This window comes from Podarcis bocagei, assembly GCF_964188305.1.
Source record: "Podarcis bocagei genome assembly, chromosome: 7".
Lineage (NCBI taxonomy): Eukaryota > Metazoa > Chordata > Lepidosauria > Squamata > Lacertidae > Podarcis > Podarcis bocagei.
In genome coordinates, this window is record NC_138132.1 from 83769822 (window position 1) to 83784125 (window position 14304).

The following is a 14304-nucleotide window of genomic DNA, read 5'->3' on the forward strand; positions in this document are numbered from 1 at the left end:
TACCGGTATCCCCAATAATTTATAACAAACCAAAGGCAATCTATTATATACAAAGGAGAACGGCCAAAGGGGGGGGAGTGGTGAGCCCAACCCCTTCGCTCACCTTTCAAAACCAACCAACCCCCCCCCTCACCCCCAGGCCGTCCCCCAGTTGCTGTGGGGCTATGGGGGATGTTCAGATTTTGATTTCAGTCCGGAAGGTCTGTTGGACGTGCTCGATGTGCTTGCCGGGGCGTTTTTGAGCCTTGATGGTCAGGGAGCCGTCCCCGCCCAGGGCAGAAGTGACGGAAGTGGGGTCCACATCCTCAGGCAGCTGGCATTTGTGGGTGAAGGTGTTCATGATGGTCCCGTCCGCTGCCAGCTGAGCGGGGCAAAGAGAGAGGAGAGAGGAGTCAGCAGGGGCCTGGACTGGGGATGGTTAGTCTGCCTCCCTTTTCCCTCTGAGGATGGGTCAGCCTTTAGCACAGCAGGCCCTGTGGAACTCCCTGCCACAGGAATCGTCACTGCTGTCTTTTAGATGTCTCCCGAAAAACGTGTTACTGCTCAGGCAGGACTTTCATAGAATCATAGAATCATGGAGTTGGAAGAGACCACAAGGGCCATCGAGTCCAACCCCCTGCCAAGCAGGAAACACCATCAGAGCACTCCTGACATATGGTTGTCAAGCCTCTGCTTAAAGACCTCCAAAGTAGGAGACTCCACCACACTCCTTGGCAGCAAATTCCACTGTCAAACAGCTCTTACTGTCAGGAAGTTCTTCCTAATGTTTAGGTGGAATCTTCTTTCTTGTAGTTTGGATCCATTGCTCCGTGTCCGCTTCTCTGGAGCAGCAGAAAACAACCTTTCTCCCTCCTCTATGTGACATCCTTTTATATATTTGAACATGGCTATCATATCACCCCTTAACCTCCTCTTCTCCAGGCTAAACATGCCCAGCTCCCTTAGCCGTTCCTCATAAGGCATCGTTTCCAGGCCTTTGACCATTTTGGTTGCCCTCCTCTGGACTTTGTCACTGATTTCTACCAACCAGCATTTATTGATGCTTTCATTTATTTTGCTGTGATTTTTTGGGTGGTTGTATACCACCTTCCTGTATTTTTATGGAATCATAGAGTTGGAAGGGACCCCCGGGGTCATCTAGTCCAACCCCCAGCCACGCAGGAATCTCGGCTAAAGCATCCATGAGCTGCCTATAAATAGTTCAGTCCATGTGCCTATAAATAGTTCAGTCAATCAGTTTAGGGCCATGACCACAGAGATGGGTTGCAGTGGTGTATATGGGAGGGCAAGGAGTCTCCCTAGTGGGGGATGGGGGTGGGCTCTAGAGCATGGGCAGAGGGCAGGGGGTGCAGCCTCCTTGCGGAAGCTCAGCCAATCTGGACCTGGAAGGGAGACACTGAGTGGTATACATTGCTAGCCTTACTCAGAGTAAGCCCATTGACATTAAGGGATGTGACTAACTGAACTCCAGGAGTTTCATTGCCTGACTCCCCCCTCCAAAAAAATAAAATAAAAAAATCCTGGGAACTGTAGTTTGCTAAGGGTGATCTGTATTGGGTGAACTACAGTTCTCGGGATTCTTTGCAGGAAAGTCATGTGTTTTTAAATGCATGACGTATACGCAGCTGTCCAGTTTTCAGCTCTTGCTACACTGCGATCCTTGTGGTATGTGGGTGTCCCTGATAGAAACCACACCTCCCTGCCTCAGTTGCCTGGTCTGTACAATGGGGCCAACTCATCCTGCTTCCACAGCCTCACTGCCCAACGCCAAGCTCTCCAAGTCGCCCCTTCCCCCGTCAGACCCCCTGGGGACCCCAAACCAGAACAGGTGCGCCCATTTCCTGGCCCGCAAAGCTCATGTCTTCCTCCCAAAATCCCTCCAGGATTTTCAAGGCATCCAGAGAGCGAGGGAGATGGTTCAGTGCTTCTGTCACCATGCCTACTGTCTGGAACATTGCGTTCCCGCCCCGGAGGAGTGGCAGCAGGAGAGAGCACTGTGTCCCCACCATAGGCAGAGAGGATTTGTCACTGGGGAAGGATGCCAGGCAGACAGGGAGAGAAAGTCCAGGAGGAGCCCCCCTCCCCCACTCCCTGGCAGCTTCCTGGGTGCCCTTTCTTATGCCAGCAACATCCAGCACCTCTGCAAAAAGGGCACTGCTTAACCCCATCTCATTTCGGGCTGAAAGCACTTTTAAGCACCCGGCTTCCCCTAAGAATTCTGGGAACCATAGTTTGCCCCTCAGGTTTCTGATTGGCCACTGTGAGAGCAGGCTGCTGGACTTACCCTGCAGTACCCTCTTAATTCCCAACTACAGTTCCCTTAATCCTTTGGGGGAAGCTATGCTCTTTAAAAAAGGGACTCAGGTGGTGCTGTAGGTTAAACCACAGAGCCTAGGACTTGCCAATCAGAAGGTCAGTGGTTTGAATCCCCGCGATGGGGTGAGCTCCCATTGCTTGGTCCCTGCTCCTGCCAACCTAGCAGTTCGAAAGCACGTCAAAGCGCAAGTAGATAAATAGGTACCGCTCCAGCGGGAAGGTAAACGGCATTTCCGTGCGCTGCTTTGGTTCGCCAGAAGCGGCTTAGTCATACTGGCCACATGACCCGGAAGCTGTCTGCGGACAAACGCCGGCTCCCTCGGCCACTAAAGCGAGATGAGTGCCGCAACCCCAGAGTCGGCCATGACTGGACCTAATGGTCACGGGTCTCTTTACCTTTACCTATGTGCATTAAAGTTACGGTGTGTCCCCCAGCCCCAAACTCAGAGGCTTTTTGGGAATAGATTTTGCCCTAAGAAGGCGGAACAGTTGGTCTGGAGGGGACTCTGTGGTCCACCCTTCCTTCCACAGATCCTTTGGACCACAGTTTCCATCAGCCCCAGCACCGCACCGCTGAGGCTCATGGGAGTTGTAGTCCAGAGCTCCCTTAAAAGCTATTTCCTGCCATATCTAAGAGGAGGGGGAGGACTCGGAGGGGTCTCTCACCTTCTCTGCGTGGACTTCAATTTGGTTTTTCGATGTGGTGATGATGATGTCTTCGGGAGAGAAGTCGCTGACGTCCACTGCAAACTGGTACGTGTCCCCCAAGGTTTTGATGTTCCCCATCCCTCCAGCACGGCCCGCTGTGAAAAAGAGGGACAAGGTCAACGTGAACCCCAGATCCCTCGGCACAAGGATCTGTTCCCGGGGCCACGGAAGGGTTCAGAGCCTTGGCCCAAAACTGGAAGCGAGAAGAATTACCGAAGAAAGAAGAACGGAGGATGAAATTGATGGACTATGCAGAATTAGATAAACTAACAGGAAGGATTCGAAACCTTCGGGACCAGAGATTCTCAGAAGACTGGAGTAAATTTATGGATTATTTGAAAAGTGATTGTGATGAACAGATTACGCTGGTAGGTTTGCGAGAAGTTTGGTATGGCGAATTATTTGAAATATTGCAAAAAAGATAATGAGGAGAATTATTAGTTAAAGATAATTAAAGGTAATATGAAATTAAGAAATGCATAATAAGTGATAAGAACGGAAAATCCTCAGAGGTGTTGACGGAAGTCCAAAAAAAAATATATTGTATAAGATGAGAAGTTCTGTTGTATGAATTTTAATTAATATGTTAAAAACTAATAAAAATTTGTTTGTGTGTGTACTTAATTGTACTTAATTCATTCCGGAGGTCCGTTCTTAACCTGAAACTGTTCTTAACCTGAAGCACCACTTTAGCTAATGGGGCCTCCTGCTGCTGATACTGGAGAAAGCGGACAGAGAGACAGGTGTCCTCCCTAGCTCTCCGAATACTGGAGCTGGAAGTGAGAGAAGTGAGAGAACCTATTTATTTATTTATTTATTTATTTATTTATTTATTTATTTATATTTATACCCCGCCCTCCCCAGCCAAGACTGGGCTCAGGGTGGCTAACAACCAGTAATAAAAACAAGTTGATTAAAACACAATTTAAAAAACAAGATTAAAATAAAAGTTTAGAGGATTCAGGACAGAGAAAAGGAAACCAAGTGACAACAGTTAAACTGTGGAACTCCCTCCCACAGGAGGCAGCGATGCCGAACAATTTGGATGGCTTTAAAAGAGAACTGGACAAATTCTGGAGGACAACAAAGTGAATCATGGTCACCGTTCACATTGGCAATGCTCTGCACTCACAGCCAGAGGTCGAGATGCTCTGGTTTCCCATGGGGCAGGGGCCTCTGGTCAGCTACTCTAAGGACAGGAGGCTGGGCTACATAGATGGGGTCCCTTTGGCCTGATCCACTACACTGCACTGACCAGGTCCAGAGTGCCAGATCCTATCACACCTCCTTGGGCCACAGAAAAGAGCCCCAGAGTGGAGCATCAGTAAGAAAATCAGCAGATGTCTACCCCAGCTGCCCTCCCTCCCTCCCAGTATTGTTTCAGGCCTGTTCCTGTCTGAATAAGGGAAGGGCAGTGGTTGCTCAGTGGTTAGAGCTTTGCCTGCAGAACGCCCCAGTTTCAGTTTCCCATGGCGGCATTTCCAAGCAGGGCTGGGAAGGAGTTGATACTGAACAGGATGGAACAGTGGCTGGACTCAGCCGAATGCAGCTTCCTGTGGTCCTATGCAGCCAAATGACCTCTGCCTGAGACCTTGGGAAGCTCCTCAGAGGCGGAGGGAGAAGGAAACAGTCTGAGAGACTTCACAAAATAGCTCCTTCTGTCCTAGGGAGCCCCGTCCAACCTGAAGGCAGTGGCGTAGCGTGGGGGGTGCAGGGGGGGCCGGCCGCACCGGGCGCAACATCTGGGGGTTAGGGGACGCAAATCCACGGGTTAGGGGGCGCAAATCCACGGGTTAGGGGGCGCAAATTACTTGCCTTGCCCCGGGTGCTGACAACCCACGCTACGCCACTGCCTGAAGGTCCAATTGGGTTAAGGATAGAATGATCTGCATCTTTGGATCCTTCCAGTTTATCATTTACCCCTTTGGAAGTTCAGTGCTCCACATTAGTTTGCAAATTATTTTTATAAATAAAGTCACTGCAGAAAATCGCCAGCATTTTAGTGCCGTATCTCCTAATATATTTTTGGTTGGCTCTGTTGCGGTTCAAGACGTGAAAACGTGGGAGCAAATTTGCCTTAGAAGCCACATCCCCCTTCAGATCACCTTTACACCACTTTACACAGTCTTGTCTCCCCTCCCAAAGAATCCCAGGAAATGTAGTTGACCCACCACAGTGCTGCCCTCAACAAACTACAGTTCCCAGGCTGCTTTGAGGGAAGCCATGCACTTTAAAGGTATGGTGTGGACAGGATCACACCCAGGCACACACACACACAAACACACATGCCCCGTTCCCACAGCCGCCTTGCCTGAGAAGCCCAGGGGCTCGCTGCGTGGCCTCAGGAAGCCCCCAAAATTGTCGCCGAATATCCCGTGCGCCTTCTCCATGGCAGTGAGCCTTGCTTGAGGAAAGAGCTGCGCCCCCAACAGTGGCTTCGACCTCTTCAAAGGGCTTATCCGGGAGAAAGAAAAGGAGGCCCCCTAATTCAAGCTGCCCAAGGCGTCTGGAGGCACCCAAGTCAGGTGGGCAATGAGAGAGAGCAACTCCCTTCCCTGTTCAGCCCTTTCTGCTCTGCTCTGAGTCACTCTTGGGTGCTCGTGAGGGACTTCAGCCACAGCTGCAGCGCATATAAAGGCGCTCCGAGCCTCTGGGCCGACTTCCAGGCCTCTTGTCAAAGTCTCTAAATTTAGGCACTCTAGCATCATCACTCCCTCCAACCATCCTACTGGAAAGTTTCCCCGGTGGATTCGGGGGGGGGGGGGACACGGGCTCCAAACAAACAAGGTTGGGGAGATGGGGAGGAGAGGCAGCGTCATGGCTAGCATTCCTGCCGGCCTGGATAATAACAGCTCCCCCCAGCGATTAGCCCTGCCTTCCAAAAAAAGGCGCATGAGTGGGCATGTGAGGCTGGCAAGGGATTGGGGTGGTGCGGGGAGGGTGAGTTGGTAGGACAGGAGGCAACAAAAGCAGATCCTAAAAGAACGATTCTCTGAGCTGGAGCAGAGAGAAACACTGGGATCTGGGCTGGCAGATCAAGGCCTTGGGGACAGGACGTCGGGAGAGCCCCACAGACAACCGACCACAAAATCATGTAATTGTAGAGATGAAAGGGGACCCGAAGGGTCATCTAGTCCAACCCCCTGCAGTGCAGGAATCTCAGCTAAAGAATCCCTGACAGTCGGCCATCCAACCTCTGCCTTTAAATTTCCAAGGAAGGAGAGTCCACCACCTCCCAAGGGTGTCGAACAGCTCTTGCTGTCAGAAATGTCTTCCTTATGTTTAGTCGGAATCTCCTTTATCATCTTGGTCACCCTCCTCTGCACACCTTTTAGTTTGGTGTGGTGGTCTCCAGAAGTGGACACAGTAGATCTGGATCTGGCAAACTGAAATCGACCAATTCCTTGTCATATCCTAGCTCGGTCATGTGAGTCACTGACAGAAGTGTCGCTGGTCATTCCTGGAATTGGCAAGGCTCACTTGACGATTATGAGAAACGTCAGCCCGGCTGATGGAACTCTCCGCCACTGGAGATTCAGCAGGACTTGCCTTCTGTGCCAACGTTTAAATTCCTCCTATTCCGTCAGGTAAGAAGACATCCTTCCAAAATGGTTCGTTGATGTCCTTTTTAAAACTTTTTAATATGGTTTATATTTTTACTGCTGTAAACTGCTTTGATAGATAGATAGATATATTTACGATACAGCAATATACAAATATTTTAATAAATAAATAAAGGAGCAGCATCCTGCCTTGACATTGGCCAACCTGATCCTCTTCCTAAACAGGGCCCTGAGCACAACAACAATTCTCCATTTTTGCTGTTCCCTGCAATAGGATTCATAAACATTTACTGGCTCCAGTTAAGGCCTAGCCATTGCGACTAGTTTGTGCCTACTGCTTTTGCTTGACTTGGCGTCGTCCAACAGAAAAATGTATATATTATATATACCATAGCCAGGGCTGTCTTAAGCGTATGGGGCGCCAGGGTGCAAAGATGCGCTCGGCAAACCCCCCCCCCCAGGTTGCCCAGTTCCAGGTGCGCAGGAGAGCGGAGTTGACCGACTGCCTCAGCGACTCGCTGGCTTGGTTGCCCCAAACTCGTGGTGCTCTGACTGACGGGCTGGCTCTTCCCCGGACTCAACTCTCAGGCCCTGGACTCTCGGCCTGGTGCCGCTGAGAGCCCAGTGCCCGGGTGCCCCGCACCCCTAGAGCCTAGGAGTAAGATGGCCCTGACCATAGGTCAGTAAGGGGAGTAAAAAAAAGCTAAAGGACCACCTGATAGTTAAGTCTGGTCACAGACGACTCTGGGGTTGTGGCACTCATCTCGCTTTACAGGCCGAGGGAGCTGACATTTGTCCGCAGACAGTTTTTCCGGGTCATGTGGCCAGCAGGACTAAGCCGCTTCTGGTGAAACCAGAGCAGTGCACGGAAACGCCGTTTACCTTCCCGCCGGAGCAGTACCTATTTATCTACTTGCACTTTTGGGCTTGCTTTCGAACTGCTAGGTTGGCAGGAGCAGGGACTGAGCAACGGGAGCTCACCCCGTCGCGGGGATTCGAACCGCCGACCTTCTGATCAGCAAGCCCAAGAGGCTCTGTGGTTCAGACCACAGCACCACCCACATCCCTCAGTAAGGGGGGAGGGACAGCTAAATCAAGCATGACCCCCTTCAAACAAGCCCAAAGGAAACCTGTTTGATTTGCATCTTGCGTCCTGAAAGAAGCTATTCCCAAACAGTTGCGAGGCTCAGGCTGGAATCCGACAGGAGAAGCAGCGATGCGCAAAGCCTCACCTGTACAACTCCTGCCTGCCTTGCAGCCCGGGGTGGGTGGGGGGATGAAAGGGGACGCCGTGAGCATTGGGGGAGGCAGTGCCAGACCCCCCCCCCCATCTTGCATCCTTCGCCCATTTAAGGTTCCCTTTCCCAGCTCGCTCCGAGGGATCCCGGGCCAATTCCACCCCGGGGCGCTTCCGCGCACCCGGCCGCCCGGAATGTGCCTCGGTTGCGCGCTGGGAGGGGGTGAGATGAGGCAGGCGGCTCGGAGGAGGAGGAGGAGAAGGGGCTGGAGCAGAGCTAAATCCGGCTTGCTTGGTCACCGTCCCGGCTCAAGCCTGAGTCACCCTTTGCTGGCGCGCTCTTGCCAGGGACGCCTGCCAATGTCACGCCGATCGCCCTCCGCTGCTTCCCGCAGGAGACCCGCTGGGGAACGCTCGCCCTTAAGCCCGGAGCCGGCGGGCTCCTCCTTCGGGTGGCGCGGAGGCACAGAAATCATTCACGCGTTACCTAGTGGGGGCATATTTGGGTGCGGAGGCAAACTGGCCCTGCCCCCCAGGGATGCCAACTGGAATAAAACATTGGGGGAGGGCAGGTAAGTCCCTCATAATCTTTTTTTAAAAATATATAGAATTTTTATTGAATGATTTTATGTTACAAAAAACATTACCACCATACTACCACAAAATATTACTGAGAAATAAAAATGACATGCATCGATATTTTGTTTGTTCTTTCTTATTTACCGTCTTATTTCCTCTCAAACATTTCATACAAAACACCCACCCGCACACAAAAAATAATAATGAAAATAAATATTTTCCCCCTTTTATCTTACAAAATCTTTTCTTCAGTTTTTACTTCCTGTCAAGTCCCTTCGCATATGTTTTATCTTACAATTGAATGTACCCCAAACAACAAACCCCCACACAATCAATCTCACACACGCACACCATTTGAATGGCAATACACATCAACTTGGGGGGGGGCAGTCCCCTCAAAGATTTTATTGGGGGGGCGATGGTACCTTGGCCCCTAGTAGTTGGCTCCTAGGCTGTCCCCCTGTATTTTCTTTCATAAAACATATATACTCTTTGATTTGCAAAAATAAAAGCAAATTATCAGCGGCTATTTAAAACGTCGGAAAAATTTAAACCAACTAATTAAAACCATGTCAACAGTCTGGGTATCTGTCGAAACAAAAATGGTGAGGGTTTTTAAGCGGGCACCAAAAATAAAAACCACTTTGAAGGCACCTGACATCAATAGGCAGGGAGTTCCAAAGTGTGGGCGCTGCTGTGCTATCTGACACAGTTCTCCCCAACAGTGGCGTAGCGTGGGGGGTGCAGGGGGGGCCCGGCTGCACCAGGCGCAACATCTGGGGGGGGGGCGCTCGCACTCGCAGCTCTCTGCCCCTACCCGGTTAGGGGGCGCAAATTACTTGCCTTGCCCCAGGTGCTGACAACCCACGCTACGCCACTGCTCCCCAATGCTTGAGAAAAGATGGGGCTCACATTTTCCAGTTAAAAGGGATGGTTTTTTCTGCCTGCGGCCTCTCTCTCTCCCTGCCCCATTTCCAGGAGACTTGGGGGAGCTGCTCTCTTGCAGTCCGGTCCTGCTTGCAGACTGCCCTTGGGGGGCATCTGGCTGACCATGGAGAATGAAAGCAACAGGCTGAACTACAAGGGCCCTGGGCTTGACCCAGCTGCCTCTCCTGATGTTCTTATGTCTCTCGGCAGAGGAGAGACATAAGACATAAGCTTGCCTCTCTGCCAGGTACACAATGGGGACCATTCAGCTCAGCAACCCAGCACGGCCTTTAACAAGGAGGCACTGAGTGATGGGGACATTTTCAATCCTGCAACAAGTGGTTCAGGGGTATGTCGTCTCTGCCCCCTCACCCATTATTGAGGGGAAGTGCATGGAACAGGTCTCGGTGTTTCGATTTCTGGGAATGGAGTTGAGAGATGACCTAACCTGGGGAGAAAACAGCAAAGACCTGATGAAGAGAGCACAGCAGAGGTTATATTTTCTGAGAATCCTCCAGAAAAGCAATCTCTCAAAGGACCTTTTGATGGCATTTTACCATTGTACTGCTGAGAGTGTATTAACTTACGGTCTGTGTGTGGTTTGGGAGCTGCACAGTCAGGGGAAAAACAATGCTGTCCAGGGTTGTAATGACTGCGGAGAGAATAATTGGGTGCACTCTTCCCACCTTGGATCAAATCTATGCTTCCAGGTGCTATAGGAAAGCTGCAGAGATAGTGCAGGATAGTGCGCACCCCGGAAATTATCTCTTTCAGCTTCTGCCTTCTGGAAGAAGGTTCAGGGTTATAAAGACTAGGACTAGCCGCTTGAGAAACAGTTTCTATCCAAATGCAATTTTGGTTTTAAACACAGTGTAAGGAGTCTCTATGGGAGTGTATTGTGTTTTAAAAATGGGATATCAGAGTTTTTAGGGGGCTAACTGGCTGGATAAGGGACGCAGGTGGCGCTGTGGGTTAAACCACAGAGCCTAGGACTTGCTGATCAGAAGGTTGGCGGTTTGAATCCCCGCGACGGAGTGAGCTCCCGTTGCTCAGTCCCAGCTCCTGCCAGCCTAGCAGTTCGAAAGCACGTCAAAGTGCAAGGAGATAAATAGGTACCGCTCCAGCAAGAAGGTACCGGTATATGGCGTTGCCGTGCACTGCTCTGGTTCGCCAGAAGCAGCTTAGTCATGCTGGCCACATGACCTGGAAGCTGTACGCCGGCTCCCTCGGCCAATAAAGCGAGAAGAGTGCCGCAACCCCAGAGGCGGCCACGACTGGACCTAATGGTCAGGGGTCCCTTGACCTTTTAACCAGGCTGGGATAGCAGGCTTCTTGGTTTTTGAATGTCTGATGTAGATTTTGGGTTTTTTTTCAATTTCGTTGTTCTGTAGGGGACAATGACAATAAAGATTATTGTATCGTATCATTCAAACATACCCCCAGTGCCACCCCCAGTTACAGAGTTGGTGATGAGGGGGCATATTTAAAGGCCACAAGTATTGTCCCATCCAGAGCAGGCAAAAGCAAGTCCCATCTAGTCCAGCACCTCTCTCTGTCCTCGCAGTGGCCAGCCAGATGCCCACCAAAGGGAGTAATAGAATCATAAGATTTGTAGAGCTGGAAGGGAACCCAAGGGTCATCTAGTCCAGCCCCACAAGCAGGACCTGAGCAGAGCAGCAGCAGCACTCTTCCCTTTGTGATGCCCACCAACTGACTTTCAAGGGTATTTTGCCTCCAACAGTGGAGAGCGTAGCCATTGCGGCTTGCAGCCATGAATTTGTCTAATCCTCTTTCAAAGTCCTCCATGTCAGTGACCATCACTGCTTCCTGTGGGAGGGAGTTCCATAGGTTAACTATGCACATTGCAAACAATGTGCTTTCGTGTGTTGTTTTCACTGATGCCCCCTTTCCCCCAAACTAATGCATTTCCGTTGTGTGGCTGGGGAATTACCGTATATCATGAAGTTCAGCGAAGCAGTTTCTCACTGAAACACAAATAAAACTGAGTCTCTTGCCACCATCCCTCCTTATTTATGATGCTTACAGAGGAGAAAGGAAAGCGCGGAGGCACAGCAAGGCCCTGCCCACACAGCCCCACTGCCCTTGGCTCTGTCTTTTGGTCACGCAAGAGTGTGACGCGTACTTTTGAGAACTGGAATGCAGGCATGTACTCCGCAGATGAGCTCCTGCAACTGAAATCAGATGCTGGCCCTCTTATCTGGCTCAGACGACACCCTTGTGGTGTAGGAGGGCTGGATCCCAGCGCAGGCAAGCTGCTCTTCCCTCGCAGCCCTTTTCCTTGCTCCTGAGTTGTTGCCAGGCCAGTTTCTTCCAGCTCAAGTCTGCCTGGATCCCTGAAGGGCACTTTCTGCAAGGTCCCAAATCACCTGCAGATGGTTAGAGGTCAGAGAGAGGGGTGTGGTGGGGAGGGAGGGAGACAGGTGTGTTCTCTGGCTAGTGCAGGTGCAGAGAGACAAGATCCCGGAGAGGACACACCAGGACTTTTCCACCAGGGAGGCAGGGTAAGTCTTTTGCACGCTCTAGGGTTGTAGCGGGTTAACTCAGGCAGCCACCTGTGACTTGTGCACTTACCTGGGATTCAGCCCATTAAACATAGCAGGTCTTACTCTTGTGTAATGCAGCCTAGGGCAGAGCTGTGGGAGTCTCTTGCAGAAAACCCCCTGCAAGGGGGTCTTTAGAGAAGACTCTTGGTTGCTCCCGTAGCTGAAACGACAAGGGTTGCTCAGGGTGTTTTGTTGGGGTTAATTCTTTCCCGTTTGGTGGTTTTCAAGAAGAAACAGCAGCCGTTGCCATGAATTCCTACTTGAGGCTGAAAGAGGAGAAGGAGATGTAAATTGCTAGCATTTTCTCTTAGAAATAAACCCTGTGGGAGGTGGGGGGGCCTTTGACTTTCTGAATTTTTGAGTGATTTGGCAGCCCAACCCTATGCTAAGCAGGAAGGTCTGCTTTGCAGGGTTTACTCTGAGCTAAAGTGTGCACAGGATTGCAGCCTCAGGAACTTCAGAATATTTCATGTTTACACTTAAAATTATGCAGGGGGGCTACCTAGATCGGCCTGTTTTATTTTATACTGAAGTTGTGGCCCGCAACTCCAGGTGCTAGTGGAGTACTCAGAACTCAGTTGTGCAGAGAAAAGGCGCTCTGTGCATGCCTAGAGGCACCCTTTCCCTCCTGCTTCGCACATTCCATGGCAATGTGGGGCTGAGTTTACCCATGTCTAGGCTTGAATGAGCCGGAAGAGGGCCAAGGATGGATTTAGGGGAAGGGCCCAGAGTTGCTTGCTCAGTGAATTCAGCAGCACAGAGCCCCACAGAGTTGCACCGACTTGCCCAAAGGATCACAACTCCCACAGAGTTGGGAGGAATGGGGCAGCAAATTTGGTCTTCAGCCTTTCCTCCCTGCCCCACCATGTAGTCACCTGCTGGGAACCTTCCCCATTTTCAACAGGGGTTGCTTGCCAGCCCTATCAGAAGATGGATGCAGAAGGTCAGCAGAAGAGGAAGGATGGAAGGGAGGAGGAGGAAGAGCGGATTCTGATGCTGGAGCAGAGTTGGAAACCTTGGCCAAAAACCCGGAGGAAGATCAGAGGTAAGGGAAAAGGAATGGAGGGATCTATAAGAGTCAGAGGATCCCCTGGGTGGTTATGCAGAGACAGGTTCCCTGTGTCGCGTCCAAGCTGGTCCTCAAAACCTTCAGCTGCTGGTGGGAATGCAGGAAGAATCAAGGCAGATAAGAGAAAGTCCTTTTTCAAACAGTGACCGCCACCAACCTAGATCGCTTGAAAAGAGGATCATACAACTTCATGGAGGAGATGGCAATAATAATAATAATAATAATAATAATAATAATAATACAGTAATTCCGCTCGCTCTGGGGAGCTTCCAACAAATTATAAAAACCACAGTAAAACTTCAAACATTAAAACCTTCCCTATACAGGGCTGCCTTCAGGTGTCTTCTAAAAGTCAAAAAGTTGTTTATCTCCTTTGACATCTGAAGGGAGGGCGTTCCACAGGGTGGGCACCACCACCGAGAAGGCCCTCTGCCTGGCTCCCTGTAACCTCCCTTCTTGCAGTGAGGGAACTGCCAGAAGGCCCTCGGGGCTGGACCTCAGTGTCCAGGCTGGATGATGGGGGTGGAGACGCTCCTTCAGGTATACTGGGCCAAGGCCATTTAGGGCTTTCAAGGTCAGCACCTATACTTTGAATTGTGCTCGGAAACGTACTGTAGATCTTTTCAGGCTGGTGTTCTATGGCAGCACCTAGAATTCCCTGACTGTTGACATCAGGCAGGCCCCTTCGCTGTACCTGCTAGAGCATTTTTGTTTAAGGAAGCCTGCCCAGATGTTTATTAGAAAGCCGATGTCTTAATCCGTTTGCAGTCCACTGCTGTTTTAACTTTTTGAACGTTTCGAATTATGGTAGTTATTTTCCCTATTGGTAATTTTATTGCTTTATTCCTTTTCTGCAAAACTGAGGTTGCTGTTGTGGTGTTTTTAACAGCCAAGCGGTAGATATATATTTTCTAAACAATAAGTGCTTATGAGCGAGTGCGAGAGAGAAATCAAGGCAGAAGAAGAACCTGCCTGCCTTTGAGAGAGAAGGGCATGATCCGAATTTGCAAGCGAGGCAATGTGCCTAAAACGCTGTCATGGAAAATGCACGGTCTGTTTTCATGTAGGCAAGGCTTGTTGGTCCCTAAACAACAGTCCCATCTGATGGAGGCGGAGCTCTGTCGGTCTCGAAAACTGGCGCTGCGCCCCAGCCAAGAGAAACCCCTTGAACGCACCAGATATGTTTTGCAGCAGGAACAAGACCTTTCCCTGCCCCTGCCCGGACGGCGATGGAAGTGGCCGCCTGGGGGGGGGGGGGAGAAGGAGGTGGGAATGGGATTCCAACGCGGTGACCCAGAGAGGGATTTAGCTATGGACCCACACGCTCCCTGGCCGGTCATT

General features: G+C 50.8%; 2 protein-coding genes across 5 annotated transcripts in view; one reads left to right on the forward strand and one right to left on the reverse strand.

The window, feature by feature from the left end:
* Positions 1–5641, reverse strand: HSPB7 (heat shock protein family B (small) member 7). Its single transcript, XM_081203295.1, has 3 exons — positions 5336–5641; positions 2983–3119; positions 1–361 (listed from the first exon to the last, which is right to left on the reverse strand). The coding sequence occupies exons 1-3, from the start codon at positions 5412–5414 to the stop codon at positions 176–178; spliced, it is 402 nt and encodes a 133-aa protein (XP_081059421.1). The 5' UTR covers positions 5415–5641; the 3' UTR covers positions 1–175.
* A 325-nt stretch (positions 5642–5966) lies between these two features.
* Positions 5967–14304, forward strand: part of LOC308591904 (chloride channel protein ClC-Kb-like) — a 33960-nt gene continuing 25622 nt past the window's right edge. Inside the window, exons 1-4 of one of the 4 annotated variants that reach the window (XM_081203038.1) lie at positions 5967–6118; positions 6443–6611; positions 8173–8396; positions 12799–12939. In XM_081203038.1, coding sequence (XP_081059164.1) covers positions 8363–8396; positions 12799–12939 — 175 coding nt within the window. In that variant the 5' untranslated portion in view covers positions 5967–6118; positions 6443–6611; positions 8173–8362. Of the gene's footprint in view, positions 6119–6352; positions 6636–8172; positions 8397–12798; positions 12940–14304 lie in introns of those variants that run through there. The other 3 variants (XM_081203040.1, XM_081203039.1, XM_081203041.1) reach the window with 3 other exon arrangements.

Bases quoted from the DNA above. Each gene is read 5' to 3' on its own strand.
- HSPB7 (XM_081203295.1), bottom strand. From the start codon at position 5,414: ATGGAGAAGGCGCACGGGATATTCGGCGACAATTTTGGGGGCTTCCTG. The intron at 3,120-5,335 runs GCAAGGCGGCTG...TCTTTTTCACAG, and splicing joins CGAGCCCCTGGGCTTCTCAG to CGGGCCGTGCTGGAGGGATG. The intron at 362-2,982 runs GTGAGAGACCCC...TGCCCCGCTCAG, and splicing joins TTGAAGTCCACGCAGAGAAG to CTGGCAGCGGACGGGACCAT.